The 27539-nt window shown below is 40.6% G+C and overlaps 1 protein-coding gene across 1 annotated transcript in view; it reads left to right on the forward strand.

Annotated features, from left to right (window-relative positions):
- The window catches only part of kif6 (kinesin family member 6), a 68236-nt gene that overhangs the window by 10895 nt on the left and 29802 nt on the right, over positions 1–27539 (forward strand). The window contains 7 exon segments of the mRNA XM_059354091.1: positions 4926–5132; positions 5485–5628; positions 6029–6115; positions 12512–12615; positions 16286–16391; positions 18592–18751; positions 26498–26698. Of these exon segments, the coding sequence (XP_059210074.1) occupies positions 4926–5132; positions 5485–5628; positions 6029–6115; positions 12512–12615; positions 16286–16391; positions 18592–18751; positions 26498–26698 (1009 nt within the window).

The following is a 27539-nucleotide window of genomic DNA, read 5'->3' on the forward strand; positions in this document are numbered from 1 at the left end:
TATTATTTTGGTCCCCTGTGGTCGCTTTACCATGCCTTTTCCCAGTAAAACCAAGCATTCTCTCTGTAATTTCTGTTTATGTTGTGGTCGTTCTTTTCTACACTCAGACACCCAGACTCCCCATGCTGATGAGACATGTTGTGGGTCAGCTTTAACTTTGCAACCTGAGGTTTGGAGCAAAGGGCTGATCTCACCTTGTTTACTCTTGTTGCTAGTTTGTAAGTAAATAGCAGACAGTAAAAGTGAACTGGATAATCACATTTCAATCAGAGACCTGCTTTTTCATTTTTGATAAATATTTCAAAGTCAGTTTTTGTTGTGGCTGGGATTTGTCCATAAAACAAAAAACAATCAGAAGGAAATAGTTTTGGGATTCAAGATGGAGTTTCTTCGGAACTCAGAAATTAGTTTTATAGTACAGTCTTTTGTTGTGCATGAGAAAATGTGTCCACCAAGTCATACACATTTTCTACTGAACATAGAACACTTTGGCGAAACAATAATGCATTTGTTTTTCATCTACCTTGAAGACCCACTCCCAGAGTCCACTGCTGTAAAACCTGGGGTTATTTATATTTCAGTGGAAACACATTCTTGGATGTTACATTTGCCTGTTGATCAGGCAATCGGGGTGTTTCATAGTCCAGTGGGGAGCCCAAAGTACATTCCACCCACACAGAGACTTCTATGAACTCGTCCTCACTGGGACTTCTTAACAGGAAAGTTTCTCTTGAGGCTCAAACAAACAAAGAACCGCCAGTAAAGTCAATTTGTCACTGCCAGAATCATCCCAGAACTCCTTACTCCACATAGACTTCAACAAAAGTTAACACTAATGCTTTCTTTCTTCGGTTGCTCCCAGCCATGTGGATAAAAGATGACACATCCATTCAAGCTACACTCAGCAGACCATGAGCTCACTCGCTTTGAGAATTGGCAATCCCCTCTACACTTTTATTGGACAGGAAATAAAACACACCTTCTCAACTCCTCACCCTGCCTTCACCCTCACCAGGAAACATTTCCTCTCATCTGGTCTTTTTTCTGCGTCCCTGTTACACTTCCCTTCACATGTGGGGATGCAGATCTTTCTTCCTTTCAACATCCTAACTACCTCTTGAACTTGTGGGGGTAAATAGCATGTGGTCTAAATGAAACTTAACTTTTAATCCCTTGACTTTTTCATCCCCCTTTTTTTTTAGAGAAGTAGGTGTGGGGGATAGGGGATCTTTATGGGGAGATAGCAGGTAGGGCTGGGTGATATATCGATGTAAAAGATATATCGATATGTTTATAAATGTGATGTGGAAGACCATATCGCATATATTGATATAGTTCAAATTTGAGATTTGTGATCCTTGATCCAGGCAAGCTGCTTTATATACAAATGCTGCCCTTACAAGGGTTTGTCATATTTACTTCTTTTCTAATGTTCGTTATTCTTTTCTCATATAATATATAATAATCTAAATGTGCACCTTCTGGAGCTCTGATTTGAAGAAAGAAAAAAGGTACTGCTGTTGTTATACAGTATTTATGTTCACTGAAATAAACGTTTTTTTAATAAAACTACTTGTGACACGTCATATTTGGCTTTGACTTTGACTGAACATTTGCTCTCACTTTGCAATAAAAATATCGGGATATATATCGATATTCAACCTAAATATATGGGGATATGATTTTTGGTCCATATCGGCCAGCCCTACAATACAATATCTGAAATAATTAATTAATGTATAAATCAATTAAGTTGTGTATAAGGGCTTAGAACATTATGATATGCGAATATGAAGGCCATTCCCATGATCGCTTATGTCTCATCAGACAATTTTTTGGGTTGACACCATTTGTTTAACAGATTTTGCTGCTAAATGTGACCATTTCTGACCACTTGAGAAGTGAGAAAAAATGTCAGAATCTCTCACAAATACAACATTAAGACACCAAGACCTTAAGGAACACCATTGATGAATGCTGTGATTTGGTATCATAACTTTTAACATTTTGGGAGATTTCTGCAAGAATTGCATTTTTCAGGGATTGGATGGTGAGCAGGTCTCTAGTTTGTGAGGAAGTTTTGTGATCCCAGTAAGCAAAATTATTAAAATTCAGTAGGTGAAAAGAAGACATTAATACTGCTTAGTAAAAACTGCATGGTTTCTGCCCCAGACTGCTTATGATTAGCATAAAGCTACAGAACCCATTTTCATTTGGATATTTTGAGGTCAGAGGTCAAGGGACCAATTTGAAAATGGCCATATCAGTTTTCCCCGTGCTAAAATTTTGCCTGATTTTGGCGGTTATTTCATCCCCGCGCACACTTGCCTTCAGAGCGCCAAAGGGTTTGTTTTTTTAAAATCCGCAATCTCTAAGCTATTCAAGGTTTGTAGCACCAGATTGCCCCTTTATGCTGACCCTCTGCTGCGCTGTGTGTGGTCAGCATATGGTGCATGTTAGATCAACATGTGGTCAATTGAGAACACAGGGGAATCAAGGAAGTGACTCAATTGAGGTTGCATTGTCCTGCTGCTTTTTCACAGCTAAGACATACTTTAACGTCCCTGTGTTAACACTTGTACCTCTGTGGACATGAACACACATTCTGTAACCATTTAAATATACAAAACTGTGCTTAATGTGCTCTTCTTCTTCTCTGTCTGTACTTTTTAAAGCTGACAGTTTTTCTGCGAATCCTAAAGAAACATTTTTATAATCTTTGGTGATTACACAAACTTTCTGTCAGGTGGTGCTCAGTCCTGATATAGTAAGGATGCAGCAGTCACCTCCTATCTATGGAGCGCTACCAATGTATTTGAATACTTTAGACCGTCATCCATTATGAGTGCTGACTATTGACTTCTACTGTAGTATTTTCATCAACAGTCGCTTATAAGTCACATTTAACTAAAAATAAATGCAGCCTTATACAACAGAGTTGCAATTAATCCTATCTTCATAAAGTTTTCGTTGAAACTGTACAGGAGAGATGATGACGATGATGTCACTGTCACCTTGAGTCAGCCCCGGCCCCCATGACCCTCTAAGTATAGGATGTAATGGGTAATGAATGGCTGGATGGATTATCATTGACAGATGATATAGGTAATTTCATACCTTATGAACTATACAGTATATATCACGATAAAGCATGTTTACTGCTTATTCTGTTAATAGATTGTATAAAAAGTTATGTAAATAACTATGCAGTAAAGCTTTTATGCTCCATATGTGAGCAAAACAGCACTTTATGGCTTGCTCCAGCTTGGCCCCACTTGACATTGCCATACAAACATTTTAGGAAAATATATGCAAAAAGCATTTTTATATTATTTTGGTGGTATCTATTTTCATCGCCCAGCCCTAGTGCTTCTTATTATCAAATTAGACATTGTTATTTTGTATTCCGATATTTGTTTTTCGCACGATATGAAACCAATGACGATAATAGATTATTGTATTAAATTATTGCCCAGCCCTAAGTACGTATCACTCTGTTGTTGCAGCTTGTAAATGTGGCCCCTAAAATAAGGACCTCATACTGATGGGCAGCTTAATGTGTACTAATATATCATATTTTATTTCTTGATGATATTATCAATAACATACATTTTGTATTAATAATCTTTATCTGAAACGTAACTATAAATAAATGCATCAAATACATGAATGTAGTGCAGTAAAAAACTAAAATATTTTCTCTGAATTCTAGTGCAAGTATAAAGCAGCATAAAATAGATACACACATATCTGAACTTTTAATGTACTGAGGTAAAAAGTACAGTACTTGAATAAATGTACTTAGTTGCTTTACACCAGTAATATGCAGGAGATCCATACATTCTTACTGTTGGCACAAGATGGGAAATCAATGGAGTCCAGAAAGCGCCTGCTAGAATTTTACTGTAAGAACAGGCCACTTATCAATGTTTTACCAGCATTTAGGTGGTGTTAATTGGTGTGGGAAAGAGTCGTCAGTGGTGAGACTGTAAAACTAATTCTTCAATATGAACATCCTTATCCTATCCTTACTCTTGGCCCTTTATTCAGTCTTTTTAGGTATGTGATCCCTTGTCAGGGCTGTTTCATATTACTTTAAAGCAGTACTCTTCGGAGCAAACATGGACGTGTGCTGAGTGAAGGGAATTTGGACTGAGGAAAGGGATGACAGCAGTGGGTTGAGATAGTGAAAGATATGTCATGAGCTGTCATGACCTTAACAGGCAGGTGTTGGCACATTTAAGCCAACAACAAGTCGGGGTCAGAGCACCTTTTTAGAATGAATGACCAGATATTTCAATGATGATGTTTCAGAGCAGAGAGAAAAGATAAATCACGTCCATTTCTGAAATGCATTACCATTCCATAAAAGGAAAAAAATCTCAGCCTTGATCAGAAGTAAATTAACATAATTTCGATGACCATCATGTGTACAAGCTGCCGACAAGAAAACTGAAAGAAGTCTATGTTCAGCACAATGTCAGAGAATGTCCATTTCCTGTTTATTCTCTCATCGAGGAATGCGTGAGTAACCCATCCTCCTCTAGTTAATAAAGCTTGTTTGTGCAGAGTGACTCATACTCTATTTCTGTCTCCTTCTGGTCTAAACCTGGCTTCTGCTGTTCCAGTGACCATCTGAAAAGCAACCTCAGCTTTTGTAAAGCTGCCACCATGTGTTTACTGCTCATCGGTTACACATGGTGAGGCTTTGATCTTCAAAGCAGCGGCAGCAAGAAAAAATAAGAATCAAAGGAGACATGTTTTTTTGTTGTTTCAATGTGGGAAATACAGCAGATGGAGATTAAATTCCCCTTTATTTTGTGTCCTCCATGTGTAGTCATTCAGAAAACTCTCACACAGACCTTAAATAATGAAGATGTTTTCAAAAATGTTCTGTTATCATTATTTTCTTCTCTCATCTCCAGACTCCGATGAACCAGGCATCCACACGTTCCCATTGTATTTTCACTGTGCACTTGTGCAGACGTGAGCCGGGCTCGGCCACCCTGCGACGCTCCAAGCTCCACCTGGTGGACTTGGCCGGATCGGATCGAGTCAGCAAGACTGGCCTGAATGGCCAGCTGCTCACTGAGGCCAAGTACATCAACCTCTCTCTCCACTACTTGGAGCAGGTAGCCTCTTATGAAACCTCATTTTTCATTTTAAATGAAAGGTCCCACATTGTAAAAAGTGAGATCTTTTTGATGTCTAAAGCAGGTTTTATGCTTTCCACCATGAGGAGAAAAAAAAGAGTGTTTCCTGCCAAGTCAGGCTACTTCATTTGGTCAGTCGATAAGTTTAATCATAATTCATTTTATTCCAGACATTTGACATTGATTAATGGCCATCTTGCAGCTACTATCTAAACAGTAATGACCCACACTGTCCAACGACTTTTTCTTCTGTTATGATCATCATTTCATTTGCTACCTCCTTCTCTGTCTTGATTTACATATCAGGTCTTTTCACTGCTCTATTCCTCAGGTGATCATAGCCTTGTCAGAGAGGAACCGCTCCCATATTCCTTACAGAAACTCTATGTTGACTTCTGTGCTGAGGGACAGCCTTGGGGGCAACTGCATGACCACTATGATTGCCACTATGGCAGTGGACAGGAGGAACCTTAATGTAAGAATGGTCTGCCTATGCAGACAGGATTTTCTGTTAGATTGCTAAAAAAAAATAAGTGGAGAAACAAGATTTTTGAGTGGAAGATTACTTTGGCCTTTCTAGCTATGTCAACAGTGATTCTCTTCTGAAACATCATCTGAATTTTATGGGTATTAAACCCAGAAAAGACTATATTTTGTATTAGTTTTAAAACAAAATTTTCAGGGTGTTGTACAGTAAAGAAATTAATGAATAGCTGTGCCTTATAAAGAAAGTAAATATTATGAACATTTTGTCATCTTTGTTGAGTCTTTATATGCATTCACTTGAGTAAATGTCTCAGATGAGAACGAAACTAAATAGGAGCCATTAAGAGGCAGAAAAAGCAAACCTCTTTTTTAAACCTTTTTTTCTGCAGGAGACCATTGCTACGTGTCGATTTGCTCAGCGCGTGGCTCTCATCAAGAATGAGGCGATGTTGAATGAAGAACTGGATCCTGCTCTGGTGAGACAGCCAGACACTCGCAGCACTTCACCAGTCACTACAAATACCGTGTCTTAGCCACACAATCACACCACAGAAGCATGACTTAATGTGCTGTTTCATTATGGCCAGACCCTCCTCAGAGCCTCCAGACCTAAACTGATTACCAATTGAGTTGCAGTGAGAATCCAGCTTCTAAATGTTACTAGATGTAACCCACCATGTGCTTAAGTGCCCTCTTAACGTTTCCAATACTAAATTCATTTTTCCAGTGTCACATGTCATACCGAAAGAAGCAGTTTTCCACCTTCAACACATGGACGCCTGTCCATCTTGTGTTATTTAGACTGCTTCCAGGTCCTGTTTGCATTCCCTCTCTGTCTTGTTTACATGCCTACAATTTTGTTATGGCATAATTTATCCCAATACCTTACAGCCTCTTGAGAAAGCATCCAGCTGCAATGGTATTTATGTCTCTAAACACATTCATGCAAGGAAGCAAAATTGTTATGCATTCTTGAACAGACGTTGTAGATCTTAACACACAGTGTAACATTTGAAAAATGAGCATGGAGAGCAGTCTGTTTACTCTCAGTAATTATATTTACAGACACAATTCCAAAGTCGGGATGCTGTTTACAACGTACATAAAACAGAGTTTGAATATTTGTGACAAAAAAACTGTACAAAGACAATATATTTAATGTTGACCTTATAAAGTATTGTTTATTGTAAATATACACTGAATTTGATGCTTGGAACATGTTTTAAAAATTTGGAAAGTAAAATTCTATACCATTCTTGCTCGATATACAACTTCAGTTGCTCAACAGTCCAGGGTCTCCATTGTCTTATCATGCGCTTCATGCCGTGCTTTCTTGCCATGTATTTACAGACAGATCTGGACTAGAGGCAGGCATAACGTGGCTTGGCATTGTATTGTTGAGTTAAGCGTGGACGTCCCTGGAAAAGCTGTTGTCTGGATTGGAGCAAATGTTGCTCTGAAACCTGTATGTGCCTTTCAGCATTAATGCTGAGTTAATGATTTTATGGATTGTAACTGGGGAAATCTCTAAATTCCTTGTAGTTCATTGGGAAACTATGTTCTCAAACTGTGTAACCTTGCTTGTGAACATTTAATAATAATAATTATAATAATAATAACCCTTTCAGATTCAACAATATTAACAACTTTCGCTGTCTCTTGTTCACCCTGTGTTGCTGGCATCAAATTCAAAATAGTCATATATATTTACAAAATCCATTCGGTTGATGATGGTTGATGGTTAAACATTACAAATGTTGCCTTTGTACAGTTTTAAATTTTTTATATGGCTCAAAGGATAATCACATTGGGTTTTATTTAAGTTTTACACAGCGTCTCAGTGTTTTTGGAGTTGGGATTGTAGTAACTGCAGTATACTATCATTGGGTTATGGTTACAGAGGCCACTGCACCAACCTTACACCTCTACATCTGTGTTTTGTTACATATTAGTATACACATTATATAATGAGGCATAGGAAAAACATGAGAGAGGTTTCCCTCCTTTACTTTCTCCTTTTACAATTCTTGTCACACATTCCCCTATTGTAGTATGCCAGGAAGCAGACCTGGGAGTTATTGTAAAGGCCCCTGGAGGGATATACAGTAGTAAGTCATCACAGCTATATCCGCTTCCTCCCCTCCCACCCAGATCTGCCCGAGGATCAACTGCTACTGTATTACTGCTAGTGAGACTTGGCTGGCCACTTGCAAACCCTGCAGAGGTATTTTTAAGAGAGTCTGCGGCCGGCCCAGTAATTGTGACAGTGTCTGGCTGCTCCCAATTGGGTCCGGCACAGTTACAGCTCCAGGCAAACCCAAACTCCGCGGGCAAATTTCTTGTCTCCGTTTATGCCTTTTTAGTGTGTTTCTCATTTTCTTCGTTTCTCCCGTCTCTCTGTCTCTCCCTCTATCTCTCTGCCTGGTTTGCTGAAAAAAAGTTAAGCCAACAGTGCAGTTTGCAGATTAGAATGATGTCATTTATTGTGGTTTGGGGTGACACTCAGAATCCCATTTTTGGCCTGCCCCTGTCTGAAGGCACACTGTCTATTGGACATGCCGGCTGTGGTAATTGATTTGAAACCTGGAGTTTGCTTTGCACAATCTTGCAGTCAGTGTTTGGTACATCGTTCAGACCACATGCTGCCTAAATGGACCTTTACTGTAGCCTACAGGCTACAAAATGCACTCTTTCATACCCTGAACAGCAGGAAACCAGCCAGACCAGACAAAACATTCAGCAAGCCTCTCATGGAGCGGGGAAAGAATGAGGTGTTGAAAGTGACCTGTGATCATAATGAAGTCAGCCACAGTGACCACACCATATAAGGTTGGCTCTGTTGGGCTCTCTTATAGCACTAAGGTTTTTCATAGTCGTCCATTTAGATCTGGCTGGTCCTGGTCTGGAGTCAGAGGAAACTGTCAACAGTTATCTGATCTTCCAAGATATTTCACCAGTTTCTTTTTTTACAATTGCAAATTAATGGACATTACAGCACTTAGTGCAGAGGGTGTTTAGTTTGACCTGAATTGCAATCAAACTTGTTTCTGGAATTCTCAAAGGGTCAAAAAAGTTGATCTTAAAGTGTTGTTATGCAGCTAAGCAGAGGGTAATAAGAGTCTGGGTGACCCTCCTGAACCAGGAGTCTCCCTTCACTTAAAGATACACACAACATCTTACTTGAGAAGACAGCTCTGATTAGCGCATACCTGTGAGTCAAACAGAATCTTGCCTATAACCTACCAGAGAGAAATGTTTGGGAAGCGAGTGTGAAAATTCCAGCGGGTGGTTTCTCTCCATAGCTCCCTCATCTATCCCATCTCAGAGCCTGGCGTTTGTGAGGATAAAATAAAGTTTCAAAGTGTAGTTCTGTACATTGCTCCTTGCCTTAGTCTAAATGCTTTAATGGTGCCCTGCATGGAACTCTGCCCATGTGTTCATTTTGTCGTGGTGAATGAAAGACCTTGTACATGTTTAGGTGTAGTGGGAAACTATGACTCCTCTTCCTTCATAAAAAGAGGCCCCCTAATAGCAGCATGTTTGTGAGTGGCATACTATACAGAATAATCATATGCATCTGAGGTGTAACCTGTGGTTATACTGCAGTGCTTACAGTTTACTGTGGATGGTTTTCTGTACTGGATGGATAGTATGTATTGAGGTTAGTATTTGTGTCCCATGTTTTGTCAGCACATAGAAAAGTTACACTAACATACATGTAGTGAGAATTAACAATCTGCATGTTGCCTTATTGCACAGAACAGGATTTCAGTATTATATGCTGGCATCATCAGTCACATGGCCTGAGTCAGATTTTATTCCCAGTGTATGGAAGCGTGCCGTGGTGCTGTGGTACCAGTGTGGCCTCGGCACTCTGAAATAGATTGCACGACTCCGCTGACCAACAACGGGCGGTCAGTTTTTCAGGATGCAGCTGGGAGAATTACATCAGACCAAGGGCTCCAAAAAAGAGATACAGGGAGCGGCTCTGGTGAGGGATGGTCAACTATGATGTTAGAAAATATGATACGGGGTGGATTTGGGGTGAGATTTTCGTTTGGCTAAGTGGCACCTACCCAAAACCACACTGCAGGTCTGTTTCTTCTCAAGAGCATCTTGAGTTGACAATGTCTGACTGTATGACTGGTTTTGACTTTCCAGTTACAAGATGTGCTTGTTCTGTGTGTTCAGTGGCGCTTTGCTCAATTAGATGACTCAGTCTGACCTTTGACCTTGATATAGTTTTCACTGAACTTCCTAGCTCCTTAGCAACTTTGTGTCAGGAGTGTCACTATGCGACTCTTTCTCTTGTATTTGCTCTTTGCCACTGAGACCGTTCCAGCCTTTCAGTCTGCTTTAGTATTTTATTGTGTGGTCAAATTCAGTGGTGATAGTTAAGTGGGATTTATACTGAAGAAAGAAGTGGGTCATGTGAGAAAAAGAACAATTGCCACTTGTTTTTTTAGGTGGTTTAGTGTGTTGTTTTGTGGTATGATTTGTGCAGAAGTTTTATTGCAATTGGTCTGGCTTCCTTTCAATAACTACACCATCCATTGATTTTGGTGTTGGCCTAACATTAGCACGTAATTACACGTCTGGGTTTAGATGTAATGTAGAAAGGTTCATCCTCTTCATGCACTGATTCTTGTTTTTTCTAGGGATTTGGCAGATTCATAAATGGTCAGTTAAAATCTTGTACGATTAGCTGCAGAAAAATCAAGCTGTAGGTCTTATTGGGCTTATCAGTCCTTATGGCTTGTCTTTTATGTATATGTCCCATTTCCCATTTAGTCATTGCACCGCAAGTTCAAGTTGCAGCACCTTACTCGTGCTCGGCATCAAATTAAGGACACATGTCAAGTGGGCTCAACTTTAACCTCTTGTGTCTGATGTGGACGGGGAGATTTAGGATTTAATCCCATTTAAGAGGTTTGTTGCACAAACAACAAAGAGTTTTGAAAAGAAGCATTGTAAAGAATGAGAGCTTGCTTTTAGAGGTGTAAAAGTAATGGCAGTACTGTCTGCAGGTGATGCATTTGTTCAATTTATCAGCGTTCAGTTTTACATTTACTTTTATTCCTGGCAGTTTTAGTCAGTCTCAATCTAAATTCTTAACACCTCTGGTATTTAAAGCATTAAAACACATAGAAAAACTAAAACAGAAATGGTTCTGTGTCACTGTCCCATCAGAAGATTATTATTATTATCATTTATGGCAACTCGTGTAACATGTAATGCCACTTCATTTATGATCTGACCTCACTAATCCTTTAGGTGCTAGGTAGCTAGACGCCTGCTAATCTCTGTTTAGACTCAGATGAGGTCACTACGACTGACCTCTGTAGGCATGGACCCTTTCAACAAGGAAAAAGAGGGAGCCACGTGCTTATCCTTCAAGGATTAAAGGTTATATGTCAACAAGGCCAGGGCCTGGACACATCTGTAGTTGGGGGAGATTCTCCTGTGTTGCCCCGGATGTAGTTTCTGTTTAAAGGGGACCAATTGAGCTTTTCCTTATTTTCTGTCATTCAATCATTACAGATCACATTCCTGTTGGAATATCTCGGTGTATTTTAGTAGTTTACCAGTCCATCTATGTTCCAACCCTCATCAATGGTCATGAGCATTGGGTAGTGACCGAAAGAAGGAGATCATACAAGTAGCTGAAATAAGTTTCCTCCCTCGGGTGGCTGGGCTCAGCCTCAGAGATAGGGTGAGGAGCTCAGACATTAGGAGGGAGCTCGAAGTAGAGCAGCTGTTCCCTTGTGTCGAAAGGAGCCAGCTGAGGTGGTTCCTGGGCGCTTCCCGTAAAAGGTGTTCTGGGCACTTCCAACTGCAAGGAGGCCCCAGGGAAGACCCAGAAGACGCTGGAGGGATTATACATTAGACGTTGTGGCTGGGGAGAGGTACGCCTGGAATACTGCGCATGCGACCCAGCAGATGTATATGCATGTGCATATATCGATGTATATGATAGAGATTTTTCATGCTTAAAAGTCCTGCCATACTCTGTTACAGCTGCCCTGTCTATCATTACAGCTGACTGACAGAGCAGACTGGGATTTTTTGGGAGAGGGGCTCAAAGACACAGAACGTCTCAGACAAAGGGGGAATAGAGGTGCAGTAGCCATGAGCAGTGTGGGGAGAAAATGTTTTTCGAACCTTAAGGCATGCCAACAGGTTTTAATTATAAATAAATTATAAATTAGAATAATAGGTCCCTCTTAATGAAAATGGCTGAGGTGTTACCTGAGGTTCACAGTTTAGGAAACGTATTACTCTGCATAACAACAATGTCCTCATCCTGTCAATAGTCTATCCTCTGATCACGATTTTTGACATTAATAGACATTCGTGCTGTTACTGTTTTTCTTTTTTTTCCCAAAGATTGCTATCTTAGTACTTATTCAAAAAGCTATGTCTGGCCTTGGTGAGATATTTTGCTTTTACATATATATACAGTAACCAGACCCGGACAGCGGTTACTAACAGCAACCACCCCGTTGGCTCAGTGTGCAAGGCCTAAACCAAACACGTGCGGACAGACAGCAGCACAAGGTTTATATGTGTAGTTTTTTTTTGCCACTGAAGCTTTTTAATGCTAATTTATGTTTTGCTTCCTGCATTTTCTCGCTGGAGCATCCAGTTGTCTGGAATCAATTACGTTTGTCCTCAAAAAGCATCAGCAAGATAAGCCACAAGATCATTTTCAGAAGGATTGTCTCATCAGTTGGCAGCAGCAAAATAGCCACTGTGTGGGTGCATTAGTGTGTGTTTTTGTTATGTATTGGAGGTGCAAATGTGTGCTGCTTTATATTGTGTTTATGTGCACTATCAGTTTTCTAACTCTGAGTTGTATGTGTGTATTTCAGCTAATAGCCCGTTTGAAGCGGGAGAACCAATCTCTGAAGGAAGAGTTGGCCATGCTGACAGGAGGACAGAGAGAAGACCAGCTTACTGTGGAGGAGATCCAGAAGTATGTAGTCCTTCAATCCAATCAGTTTCTGCATTACCAAGATATTATGACCTGTGGAGCTTTCACTAGATTTATAGATTACAGTACAGAACAGTGTGTGGCTGCGATAAAAAAAAACATGAATTGTGCTTCACTTGCATCCACTGTCTGCCCCATCTGAACCCCATTATATAGAGAATTGGGGCTGGAGGGGCAGTAGATTTTTAAGGGGAAATAGCAGGTCAACAATAGATGCCACATAATATTGGTATACACCATCTGAAAACTGGGAACTTAAAGATTAACTTGAGATGCAGGTCGGCACTGTATATCAAGATGTTAAAGTCATAAATCGCACCTGGTAGAGCACATACCACAGAGGCATAGTCCTTGTGAGCGGGCGGCCCGAGTTCGAATCCGACTCGGTGCCCTTTCCTGCATGTCTTTCCCTCTGTCTCCCCCTTTCACACTGTCTCTCCGCTGTCAATGAAGCCTTGAAAATGGCCCAAAAATATAAACAAAATAATAATAATAATTAATCAATTACACAATTAATTAGAATTACATGAATTAAGTGTATAACAGTTAAGAGCATTATTATGCCAAGCCCTTCTTCCTGAAAAGATATGGTTACATGGTTAGTACGAATGGATTCTTTAGTTCTTCTAGATTTATGATCAGTCTTCTATGTAGCCTTAAAACTAAAAAAAAAATGCCCCTGACAGCCAAAGGTTAAGGACTGATACACAAAAAATATTGCGCTAATGATAAACATAAACATAAAGTTTTACAGCTGAGTGCAACTCGCCACCTTTTTGTGTATGATTGCAATCATCCATGTGGTTATCCAAGTATAAATGTGCTTGAGGATAATGCATCGTATGTGAGGGGTTTAGCCCAGAATATACTCCCTAACAGACACTAGACTAATAGACTGGGCTCTGCTTATTTAACCGCAGCAGAACATATTTTTGAGTTTTTGACATACAAACGTCATTCTTTTGCAACCAACAGTGTCACCCCCTACTGGCCATTAGAAAGAATGCAGGTAAATGGTACTTCTGAATTGACTTCACTGTTCAGGCCCGGAGGTTGCCACTTTGTCAGGATCTAATGTTAATTAAAGTTCTGTGCTCCTCTCCACATCTGAAAGTTAACAGACACAGTTTTGTACACTGTGGACACCACAGGAGTCACACAGAGCCAGAGGTTTATTATGAGGGGCAGAAATTATTTCTTTCAAATTTTTTTCTCATGTATTTTACATTACATTTACATTTAGTCATTTAGCAGATTTATCCAACTTATCCAAAGCGACTTACAGGAAGAAAAAGGCAAACAATCAAGGTATAGTGCAGTAAGAGCTATTAGTGCATCAATAAGTGCTAGTGACAATTCTTTAAGGAGTAGAATCATTGTGTGGTGCTAGGAAAGAAGATGCTCTCTGAAGAGCTGGGTCTCCAGGAGTTTTTCAAAGGTAGAGAGGGACGCCCCTGCTCTGGTCGGAACTGGTAGTGTGTTCCACCAGCGAGGAACAAGAAATGCAAAGAGTCTGGATTGCCGTGGACCAACGGGGGGTAGAGCCAGGCGCCGTTCATTGGAAGAGCGCAATGGTTGTAAGGTAGCATATGTCTGAATCAGGGCGTTCAGGTAGGTAGGAGCAGTACCAGAGACAACTTTGAAGGCCAGCATTAGAGATTTTAATTCGATGCGGCATAAAAAAAAATGCAATGCAAATGAGTTGAGAGGAGCATCCTGTCACTGCATCCCAAAATAAATCAGTTTGGGCAGACATCATGAATGCTCTCAGTTACCACCAACTCTCTGAAGATACTAATAATTACACTATAGCTGGGTGTAGCAAATAGTGCTGATCTTTGTGAATTGTACTGTTTTCGCAATGACACTCATTTGCATCAAAAAGGGCAATTTTTCACCAAATGTATGCATATTACCTCATTTAAATATGAGCAAGTAGCACAGTCATCAGTGAGATGCTATTTGCTTGGTGGCCCAGTTAGGGATGCAGTTCATCCTTTGCGGGCACTTTGAAAATTACACTGTGTCTTTTCCTCTGGTTTGTGCCCATTTAGTGTCCACAAAAGCCGTGTAATTGTTTTGTGAATTCGAGTTAAATAAGAATGTTCTAGAGGAGCTCACAGGAGGCCTTTTACCACAGGATCACGGGTTGTACATTATGTGTGTGTGTGTGTATAATGATGTGACCTCGGTGAGCCAGTCATCTCAGGACAGTGGAGACGTGTATAGTGCTGCGTTGGCCCCGTCAACCTTCTAGGATGTTTACAGTGCGCCTCAGACCCATAGAAGAGAGCACATGGCCTTTTTCTGGACTCTTAATTTGTATTGTAATGCTCAAAACCCAGAGATTCTTGAGCAAATATGTTTCATGATTTATAAGTATTTGGGGTTTGCCTAAAGTGCCTAGATAACTTATGCTGTTGGCTATGCATCGATGCTGACTTGAAACCTCATTCACTGAGGCTTAACCAGATCTAATGGAGTTTCCCAGGGCTCTGCTTCAGCCAGGAATGCTTTATTTCTGCTCATACTTAAATGGCAGAGCGACCCAGTCAGTCCGGGCCAGAGATCAGGCCAGAGGTTCCATCGAGGACTTGGCACACAGCCCCTCCAGGGCTGATGTATTTACCACGCCTTCGTCCCTTCAGTCAAGTCTTTTATTATTTCCTCTGTACCCGAGTGATTATCCTCGATTTCCCCGTTTGTGGTCAAATCACACAGGGAACCTTTAATGATGTCTGTTGTGACCACATTCACTGGACACGCTGACTATTTTTGTTGTTGTTTCCTCTCAGGTTTATGCCTTGACTCATCCCCAGTAGTGAGTGATTGCACATATCTTGGTTTATTTGTTGTCACATTTCCAAATGCTCATATATCCTCAGGCATACAGATTTTTATCTTTCCAGAATAATATTCTGCTCCCTTCATTGCTTTGTAAGATTCAGTATCAAGCCCATACAAGCTGAAGCCAACTTAAATTTATTTTCTCAATAAAATATTAATTTGCTACATAACATGTCACCTAACACCTCTGAAAAACTATCAAATTCTGATGTTTAATGATAATTTTCCTCTAACAAAACATTGTACCTGGCACTAAAGGGCATTCCGCAGAATCAAACTTTGCATTGCAGAAGCACGGATGTCTCGCAGGGCCCTGAAAGAAGACCACTACGTTTGTTTTAAGTCCTCCGTCATGTAAACCTAGCGTGTTTCTACGCCGAACATGTTACAGTGGAAAAATAAAAACCGCACGTTGTCGTGCCTAGATTGGATCCGTCTGGATGGTTGCCTGTTGGTCTTTTCCAGTGGCTGCTTCCAGAACTTGAAGAACCAATGTTTGGACTTTCATCCTGTGATAGTTTATCAACAGGCCAGCCCAGTGGAGCTGGAACACATATTTAAGTAAATAGTTTTCTTTGACCAGACCCACATTTTAAACATTCAAAGTACTCCTAAGATATAAATATTAACTGTTTGAGTGCCCGTTGAGCCTGTGCTAAGTGTGATGGAGAAAGATTGTGACATGGAATGTGACATTAGTTATTCGAAAGTGTGTGTGTGTGTGTGTGTGTGTGTGTGTGTGTGTGTGTGTGCGCGTGTCTGTGTGTCTGTGTGTCTGTGTGTGTCTGTGTGTGTGTGTGTTTAGGTTGGAAGAGTTAGTCAAGACCTTTCTGGATGACCCTGATCCAGACGTGACACTGTCGTTGGGACCAGACATGAGAAAAATCCAGTACTGTTTCTCCCTGCTGAAGGTAATATATTTACAGTCGTCTCTCCATATATAGTGTCTGCATGCGTGTTCCCCTATCTGTGTCCATTCTTTGTAAGCATCCATCATTTCCTAGTGTTTGCTTTTCCCTCTCCTGTCCATGACAAGATCCACTGACAGAGTGACAGCAGAAATACTTTAAGTCTTTTTCTCGTTCATCGAAACAAATGTTGAAAATCAGTTTTAGTGGTGGAGGTAGCAGTGAAAGGCTGGAAGAGATATTGAACATGTTTAATCAGTGAGCTGTCAGAACTGACCTCTGTACATTTCCCTCGATCTGTCAGCTCAACAGTGACCAGCTGACCAATCACCTCCTCTTAATAGCTCCCTCTACTGTCCTCTTCTGGTAAATGCTTTACTTTTAATTTTGACTTTTACCCCCTCACTGTTGTTGTCTTTCCCATGGCCTGACTTCAGTCTAGTTGCCTGGTGTTTTGCAGTTATTTACCATGTAATTAGAGGCAAGGTGTAATGTAACATGCAATTGTTAATGCATGTGTTCAAACGAGACCTTCTTAAGAATTTGCACAACAGCAAAGTCAAGGCATGCACGTGTAGTACTTCTGTTATAAAATGTTATTGAAAATGAGAAACAGTTTGGCTAATGGATTAGTTGATCAACTAAAGTAGTAACTATATTTCTGACCTTAGTAGGTTAAATTATCAAGCCAAAACATGCAGGGTCGAGAGATGCTTTATGATGTAAATATCTACACTCATTGTGAATTGTATTAATTCTGTTTCTATTTACATTTTATACAGCATCCAAACTTTTTTGGAATTGGGAAATTGGGATTGTAGTTACATGTTATGAATCGTTAAGGAAAAAAAATATTGTCATGTACCCATCATTATAAAAAAATAGGATCCAGTCAAACAACAAAATATACACTGCATTTGTATTATTAATGCCTAATGTTTTAATTCCTCACCGTTATAGAAGTTCTCTATATGTATATAATAGCGGGAATGATACTCTGAGTAAAGTGTCCGTCTGGACGACGTGTTTTAAATGATCATATGTGGAGTCTGAGTATCACTTTAGTTATGCCCAATCCACTAGCAATTTGTCCTGCAGACTGCCATGGAAAACGTTTCCAATTGTATCTTGTTTGCCAAATGTTGGTAGAAAACATAAATTCTTAAAGTTTTGGAGAAAGTCAGATTAGCTATAGACTGTATTCAACGTGTCTCAAACAGCAGCTGATGGCCTTCTGCTGCTAAATGAGCGTGGGGCAAACACTGCGGTGCTCACACTGTTCCTGCGCCCTGGTTTGGTTGGAGTTGGAGCAGCCACCAGAAGCAGTTCCAGATTCCACTTGAATGTCTGTTTATCTCTCCTTCAGTTTGTTATGATCCGCAAACTCTATCTCCTGTTCAGTTTACATTCCTCCGAACATCACCCCAGTCACACTCCGGTGATTCTGGAGGAATTCAGATCTGGTTTGAATTTAATTTCTTTGTTCTTTGTTCTCAACACTGGATAGGTCTTTATGTTCAACACTCTGCTTGACCTTGTTTAAGGGTAGTGTTCAAGCACGGTGTATATCAGCACTTTTATCTTTCCAGCACTGTGAGCTTAGATGCCCAGTTCAACCTCACTGATTTAGCATTGTATGTTCTGTATGTTCCCAAACGCCACTATCTTCTTCAGTGCTTCCATTCAACTGTCTGGGACCGGCCTCATCCCTCCTCTGTACCTTCTTCTGTGTCCTCTCCATGTGGAAAAACTCCAATCCTTTAACATGTTTTCCACCTGTCTTTAAGCCTGGAGTATCATTGAAATTTTAGAGTTATATTACAGACCGGGAAAAGAGGGGAATTTAATTAATGTTTGGGGAATATCACGGAATTTAGAAGAGCACCACTTTCCAAAATGATAACACAATGTGTTTTCCAGCTTGTTTACATTCATGGCATTAGATGGTTGTTTATCCTGAGTGTGTTTTCCTCAACAGCAAAACCAAGTTTGGTAGATAGTGGGCTGGCTTTTCCTGTAGATGTTGAGCCCCAAAATAATGATTAATTCATGGAAACCCACTGACATGCAGTCAGTTTAAGATATGACATTTTCAAGTTCTAAGAAATATTCCTTTATATCCATATCCACCAAAAAAGGGGAAATGGTCATTGTTTAACTTCCATTAAAGCTCAACAATCTTTGTTTTATGTTTCTTGAACAGAAAATGATCATGGACAGGCATGGTGGAGGAAATAGGTCCAGTGATGGGAAGGTGTCTCCAGCAGCTACAGTGAGGGAAGTGGGAACTCAAGACAGCCACCAGCATGCAGCAGAAGTGACCAAATTAAAGGAGATGATGACACAACGTGATAATGAGATCAGTATCCTTTGACATGCTGCATTCATTTCAGAGATGCATAAGAAGTAAGTAAATTTGCTCACTTTGTGTTTGTCTGGCAGGAGAGATTTCTGCCACAGAAAATACATTCCTTTTGTTCAACAGGATGAAATGTTGAGATATTTGCTATTAGAATTGCTCATTCTTACATTGTACGTCTTAGATAATGCTGGAATCTTTATTATACTGGAAACAGCTGCCCTGATATCTTGGCTTGAGTCTGTCAACCAAATAGAGACTGTGTTCCTGACTTGCTCACCAATCAGACGCTGTGTTCCTGACTGTGTGGCAGCTATGACAGACATCTCTTTGCCTACAGTGCTGTAGAAAAATCTATACTGTCTGCGTGTGGAAAAGAGCTGAATTGAACGTGCCACACGGACAAAAACCAATCTGCGATTGTCTGACTGCCGGGTTCAGCCCTACACACGTGTGTGCATGTGACTACCTAAATGAGTGACTGATCACTTTGTTCGAGCTGCTTCAGGCTACTCGTCCGCTGTCCTCTTCTATATCCACAACACGTGCCTGTTTCGAACAAACACGTTGTCATTGGCCAAATAAGCACCGTGCTTTTACTTCATTCATCTCATTTCAAAGGTATTCCATGTATCTAGCTGTTCATTTATAATACATCCATCCATCCATCCATTTTCCTCCGCTTATCTGGGGCCGGGTCGCGGGGGCAGCAGGATAAGCAGGGCATTCCAGACGTCCCTCTCCCCAGCCACAACGTCCAGCTCCTCCTGGGGGACCCCGAGGCGTTCCCAGGCCAGGAGAGAGATATAATCCCTCTTCTGGGTCTTCCCCGGGGCCTCCCCCGTGCCCGGAACACCTCTAACGGGAGGCGCCCGGGAGGATCCTTACCAGATGCCCAAACCACCTCAGCTGGCTCCTTTCGATGCGAAGGAGCAGCGGCTCTACTCCGAGCTCCCTCCGGATGTCTGAGCTCCTCACCCTATCTCTAAGGCTGAGCCCAGCCACCCTACGGAGGAAGCTCATTTCAGCCGCTTGTATCCGCGATCTCGTTCTTTCGGTCACTACCCAAAGCTCATGACTATAGGTGAGGGTTGGAACGTAGATGGACCGGTAAATCGAGAGCTTTGCTTTCCGGCTCAGCTCCTTCTTCACCACGACGGTCCGGTACAACGCCCGCATCACTGCTCACGCCGCACCAAACCGCCTGTTCATCTCACGCTCCATTCTACCCTCACTCGTGAACAAGACCCCGAGGTACTTGAACTCCTTCGCTTGAGGCAGTACCTCTCTCCCCACCTAGAGGGGGCAGTCCACCGTTTTCCGGACGATAACCATGGCCTCAGACTTGGAGGTGCTGACTCTCATCCCAACCACTTCGCACTCGGCTGCAACCCGCCCCAACGGGTGCTGGAGGTCCCGGCTTGATGAGGCCAAAAGAACCACATCATCTCCTTTTTTTGTTTTGACCTAATCATATTTATATTTCGATGACTATTCGAAAAAATTTGAAAATCATCACCCATCGCTAGTGAAATGCTGTTGCACAGTGATACCGGTGTAAAGTTCCTATCCCCCCCACTGGAGAGACCCTGAGTTCGATTGAGAATGAGAACTCTCACTAAACAAGCCTTTAGGCTTTAGGCTTAACTTAAGTGGATGGTGTGAAAGTGAAAAGGTTAGGTTAAAAGAAGCAGCTGGCAACACCATCTATCAGAAGGGAAGCACTCTGTAGTCTATACCCTCCCCAGTGCATTTCGGGAATTTACATTCCAAAGTGATGGAAACTGGGGGAAAATCTGCAAAAATAAATCGAGTATAGTCGATTCCAGCTTTAAAGTTTTTGTCTGCTTCCAGCCTCACACGTTAATCACACTCAGTGTTGATAATCATATCTTCATTAACAGAAAGGTATTTATCTTAAAGTAAATCTGCCTGTGTTATTGCATGGTTGGATTACAGTGCTTCTACAAACACATAAATTATGAAATGTAAGTAGTCTTGCATTCATCACAAGTGCCCCAAAATACACACAAAATGTTGTTTTAATGTGTATGTTCAGATAGATCCCCATCTAATGGCAGCAGTTAATCATAATTACTATTAATCATAATTATGGTATTGCATTTGAATATGATATTTCTAATAGCTTTATGGGATTATTCTTCCCTCAACCCTTCTTGCTGCGGCTTGTCATTAGATCACAGCACATTAGTCGGAAAATTGAGATGTCTGCTTGATTATTTAGCCACAAAAACCTCTGCTCTCCAAAATAAATAGAATATTATCATGCAGATATTTCACCGTAGTATTTCTTGGACCAATTGTGAGTAATGTGAAATCCTCTCCTCTTTGTAGATTTTCCCTCTCAAAATGTCATACGCTGGTTTCCACATGATGCAAATGCAATTGCCAAAATTGGTATTGTGCGTGTTTAAAAGCACATATTTGAGCCAGTAATGCACACGCTCTGCGGACCATATTGCCCTTATGGTCTTTCATTGTGAAGTTTGTATATAAAGTTGCAGTAGCCTAAACTGTCAATCCCTCCATCAGGGTGGTCTGTCTGCAGTATGTAACTCTATAGTTTGGGTTGACCAACCCTGTAGGGGTGACATCATTTCCAGCCAGAGCCCTAATAACTATCTACAATCATACCATTTCTACAACTTAAGCTTGTATCCGCTAGCTAATCACCATGCTTTCCATGTCTGTATAACTGTCCCACACACTACTCTGGTAAAACCGTTACTGGGAGAATCGGTTCCTGTGCTACAGGCTCACGGCTCCCAGACTGACGCTGAGTCCTCACCGGGTTAATTATGGCAGAGTTTCCTGGAAAACAAAAGGTTCCCTACCTGCTGTCCCTGTGTGTTGCCATGCATGGTAGACTCTGCACGGGAGTGGGGCACCTGGTAATGCTTAGTTGACTCTGCAAGAGTCATGACACATCCACCACTAACATGATGATAGAGAGCAGCAAGGAGAACTAACAAACACTTCTGACTTTAAAGAGAAGCAATGCATTTATTTGTAATGCCAGGTAGTATTTAGAGTTTCTCAAATGTGTTTTACAATGTTGTTGGACTCTGAAGTCTCTGAAGTGTGTCTTGAAACTGCACTAAACTTGTAAGTTTTTTTGTAAACCTGTACTTGCAATCTACAGAAATATTGCAAAGTGTAGCTGAAATGGAAGAGGTCAGAACATACCCTATAATTAATACTATCCACACTGCTTAGCCAAATACAAATCTGTTCCTTACTACAGATACTACAGATCACTTTCAGTGCATCACAGACTGCTTTTCAAGCATACCAAGTAGTTATTTTTTTTCAGGTCATGCCAGTATGATATGAAAATAGCTTTCAGATACTTGAAACTGGTTAAGAATATATAATTTCTCACAGTTAATGTTGCTTCCATTGTTTTTGTTGGTTACTGTGTGTTTTTTCCAGGTAGTAATGCGATTGCAAGAACCAAAACTGTTTTTAAAATGACATCACATTCACAAGCCATCTTATTATGAATATATTTTAGAGGACAAAATACAAGAAAATGTTAACAACATCAATTTGATAGTTGCTCTCATTAAATAGGTTGTTATTTAGCAGCAAGCTCTTGAATTCTTGGTCTTGGAAGTTGTCAGAGGTGTAAATATTGTGTACTGGCAGTGATCCAAGGACATAAAGTGACAACATGTTCAGATACAAAAGATGACTTGTAGTATTGATAACTATAAGACTATTCAGTTTTATTTTCTCTTGGTTAACATGTGCTTTTAAATGTGTCCCATAAAAAGTTGGCTAAACTGAATAATACATGTAAAAGTGTTGAGGCAAAGAAGTATGTTATTGTGTGTTTAGTGCATTGGCAAGAATTTTCATGGACAACTCTGGCCTATGTTCAGTATGATTTCTTACATCAAGACATTCAAGACATTTCACTCAATTTAAATAATGCTCTACAATTTTTATTACTCAAAGAAGCTACAGTCTCCTCTACCTCTGAAAAACAATCTCTGGGTAATTTGTGTACTGTGCTAGCCTCATGAGTAGCATGGCTCTAAGAACTTTGGTTATCCAGTGAAATATGTGGAGCTCTACCTGATGGACAATGCATCTAAATTACTTTGGTGATTCCCTGATTCTGCTTTATGGGAAAATACTGTGGAGAAAATGGTGATAGCCTGGATAAAGACCGTGCTTTGGGTTGCACTTTAGCCTAAAAAAGTGACAAAAACACAGTATATTTCTTCACTTCTGAAAAGAGAATTCTGTCCTCACATTCCTGCACATTTATGCCTTGAACATTGCACATCACAGTTTGAAAGCTGTATCTGTAGCTTATACATCTGGCCGTGATGAAACACAGACTCATCAAGCTTTATATGTAATCATCAGCTGCTGGCTGGTTTGCATCGCATGATTGTGACTTTGTGAGTCAGCTGTGTAGCTCATCCAGAACTCTGTACCCAAAAAAGCAATTTACAGAATTTAATCTTTTCAAACAGAGATGCAGCCAAGAGTTTAGGTATGCTGCCAGCTGCATATATGCAAATGAGCGCTGATTGAATTAAATTGCATTAATCAGTCTTTATGCAGATTGGAAATGATTGCCTGGTATCTGATTAAAATTAATACAACAACAAACTCACTTTTATTTGAATGATTTGAAGCAGGGTAGTGCTCAGGATGGAAAAAAGTCAATGAATAATACAGGATACTGCTTCAGTTGTACCACTTATTGCTCTGCTGACACAGGGGTTGTCATTAGCATTGGCAAGTCAAAGGTTTTTTATGTACAACTGGCTTTTATCTAGAGTTTTTCTGATCTCTGTGCAGAGCACATTGTATACATTCCTGACCCCAATACTGATGATCTGTGTTCCATCTAAGCCAATCATGCTCATTTGCTGTAATATACAGCATAGGAAATTGAAGCATTTACAAAAGTATTTTTGGGCTTTTTGACAGCCAAATCCACAGAAAATCTTTTTGCGTTTCAGCAAACCACAGATAAATTCATTAATGTTTTCAGCACCTTTTAGGTCTCGCAGCAGGCTGGTGACATAGTAATACAAGTCTGTGCAAGGAGGTGCTTCGGGGGGATGGATGGACGTAAATTGTCACATTATTACGTCATGCTCTACGTAACTGCATGCAGTGTTTATTTATTTATTTATTTATTTTTAATCTTTTATTAAACTGTATTCAGTAGTTACATACAGAAGCAGTTATTTTAACCCAAATCCGGACTTTTTTTCCCCCCTAACCATAACCATCTAGTTTTGTTTCCTAACCAAGTAGTTTTGTTTGAATCCACAATGTTAAATCTGCGACCCAGCATGTCAGGATTTTTTCCTGTTTCCACCATGGTTGGGAACAACAACAGGTTGCAGCTTAAAACATGTGTGATACACCTTAGAGAATCAAAGTTTCTCTGCTTTGCAGAAACATACAATGCCAACATTTATTCTGGCGACTTTGCTGTAAATCGCCATTCATCCCTCAGTTTTCATTCAGTTCAGGTGTTCATTTATTTTGTCACCTATTTTATTAGCATTTCATGTGCTCTGTATTTCTGAAGCTCACCAGGGGTGACTGATTACAGGTCAGCTTAGCCTTATAAAGTGCTTCAGAGTGTTATTTTTCTGCTCCCAGGGTTGGTGCTAGTTACAAAGGTGTTTCACAGAACTGCAAATTGTTTTTCACTTTTAAGCTCTTTGAGTCCACTTATTATCTTAAGCTTTATAGTATACTGTGAATCTTTGAAACAATTTCTTAATCATACTATAGTTATTGGCTCATTGTAAAAGCAGAAAGACAATATTTGCACTCCAATAGTATTTGTTTTTGAGACATCCATACTGCTCAGCCTTCCTCTAATACTATAATTGTAATCTCGCATCTAGAGAAGAAAGAAATTTCATATGTATTGTGTGGTACATTGAAATTGGAGCAATTTGTGGCACCACTGAGATTGGCACTTTGCCTTTGCTCGCTGTGGTAATTTTAAAGGCATTTTCTTTATTTCCTGTGATGTCTGCTTTATGGGACAGTATAATAGAGAGTGACAAGAAAGATGAGAAGGAGAGATGGAATGCACATCATGAGCTGTGTTTGACCACATTTTGAGTGCATGGCATGTGAAGCAGCCCACAGATCTAACGTGCGTCCCCCAAAGAGAAATGTTCATCCTATACTAGAAGTCTATGGTGTTCAGCATAAATCAAGATATCAGATGCCAAAGATCTCAATAATGGGAAAACCTGCTGAACAACAGTCTGAAGTAATGATTCGTATGAAACAATGACATAGGACCCGCAGAAACAGTCATATTTCTCTGTAAAACTTGGCTTCTATAGGTCATTTGGAATTGTGTCGGGTTTAGATTCTGGCAGTTTTGACTGCATGGTTGGTTTCATTGGAAACTGTAATTGGAGACTTGGTTCCTTCATGTTATTGTTCCCACTGACATCTCCTTTGTATTGGCTGACAGGAATATAAATTAACGTCTCCGACTCCTTCAAAACTATGTCCATTCATCATCCAAAATAATGACATTCTGACTTTTTTTCTTTGAACATCCCAAATTATCTGCTGACCACCACAGTCTCAGTCTGACCGCAAGTATATGTCTGTTAATCTCATGATAGGACCACGCTTGAAGAACAGACTAATGTGTTGTCTCGAAATTATGGGGTGTGATTAGGCCATCAAACACACTTCCATTTATAGTGGAAAAACAGGCATACGAGCTGAATGAATATTTTATGAGACTGTAATGTTTTATTCATGTAGGTAATGTAAAGGAAGATCAAAACTTAAGGCTTGCCTCCTATAGAATAACTTTAGCTAAGCTTGAGGCCCTTTACCTGCTCACCCGAGACGAGCTTTGATTTCTTGCTTTCTGTTGACATCTTAAAAGCAATCTTGGCAACTTTATATAGAATGGCTTTATCATGTTTTTCTTTACACAATTTTTTTCCATGCAATTCTAGTTCATACAATTACAAGTTTCCCTCTGACAGCAAATTGCCTCTCCTAGCACCATCTTCTGTTCTCTCACTGGTAGTGGAGACAGCAGTGTATAAGTAGCTCTGCAAGTCATGAAGCATAGCAACTAGGTGTCAATGTGATAATCAAGTTCGAAAGTGCTGAACCAATCTGTGCTCTGCTGTATGCATTTTTTTTATTTGTGTGGCGAGCTGAAGGCAGATCAAGCAGGGGACAGTTGATCAAATACAGAGTAGTTTTGAAAAGTCGGAAACAAAGTAAAGCATATGAAACCGAAAAAAGTGATTATTATAAAGTGTTTCTAATGCATAGAGACATTGCATATGGAGAAGTGAAACATGTCATGGCAATAAAAATGTATATAAGCAGCAGTTCCTGCCTTTCAGCCACTCAATACACTCTGTCACTCTCACACACCCAGACTTACAGTCACATCTACTGTTTTATTCAAGTAGACAAACATGTGCATGCAACATCGTCAGTGGGAGAAGATTTTGTGGAATCTTGGTTGAGCATCTGCAGCCTGTCTGGCTCCTCGTCTCCCCACTTATTCAACCGAGACCATGACATCGTCCGGAGTCTGTGAGGTCAGACACTGAGCACATGGCAGCACTGTGCCAAGCCCAAAATGCTTGCTGTCTTTATGGAATAATTTTGGATGCTTCTGTTTTACTGTATCTTGTCAACTTGGTTTCCAAAGGAAAGACAGGTCAAGCCCTTAACTCAGTGCCTACAGGTATCCTAGTTAAGATGTTAAAGAAGGAGAAAAAGAAGGCCCAGGATGCTGCCGCTCAGCTTGCTAACATCACCAGTGATCAGAGCCTGGCCTCCCAGAGTGCCCCCAGCTTGTCAACAACACCACTGTTGAAAGAAGGAAGCACAGACGCTATCTCAGCTGACCATGGAGGACGGGCCATGAGGCACATCAAAAAAATAGGTACTTCAAAATCCTAATTCTTTTCTAACTTTCACAAACCAAATTTCACAACAAAACAGACAAGATACACCATTAAAGGAATTCACTAGTAACAAATGGATGTAAGGAGACAGAGTATCACATGTCTTTAAATACGACAAATGAAACAAATCAGATGGTTATATAGAAAGTCGAGAGAAGTTGTGCAGATATGTAAAGAGTGTATGGCTTGGGTGGAGAAGCTGTTGCATAGTCTGACAGATCTGGTATGGGTGCTCTTGAACCTCCTTTCAGATGCCTGGAGTGCAAAGAGATGGTGGGAGGTGTGTGAGGGGTCAGCTACTTTGGCAGAGGCCTTTCAGGCACATCAGGTTTGATAGTTATCAGCTATGGCAGGGAGACAGGGAGCCTGATTGTGTAGGTTTTCCTCAGAAACTCCTTAGAAGTGGAGCTGTTCTTTTCTCACACTCCATGAGAAGTTTCTGTCTCGTTATGCTCTGTTTGCATCCAGCGCTGTGGGCAGGACACACTCCCAACTCCATCAGCTGTTAACCAGCAGGCAAAGCTTGATGTTGTCCAGAAAAGCTCTGCACTTCGGGAAGTGAAAGCTTTAAGAACACATTATACAGTTCAAAGAGGACCAGAGCGGACACGTCTCACTCGTTTTTTCTGACTTTCCTAATGTGGAATCCTGGAGCCCACCTGGTATTAGGGATTTCTTAAGAGTACCAGTTAATACTACAGTGTCAGGTTTGATAGATATCAGTTATGGAAAGGAGATGAGGAGCTTGTTTGTGTAGGATTCCTCAGATACTCCTTAAAAATGGAGTTGGTTCTCAGCGCGACACTGTGGCTACTACAT

Source organism: Centropristis striata, chromosome 16 (genome assembly GCF_030273125.1).
Source record: "Centropristis striata isolate RG_2023a ecotype Rhode Island chromosome 16, C.striata_1.0, whole genome shotgun sequence".
Lineage (NCBI taxonomy): Eukaryota > Metazoa > Chordata > Actinopteri > Perciformes > Serranidae > Centropristis > Centropristis striata.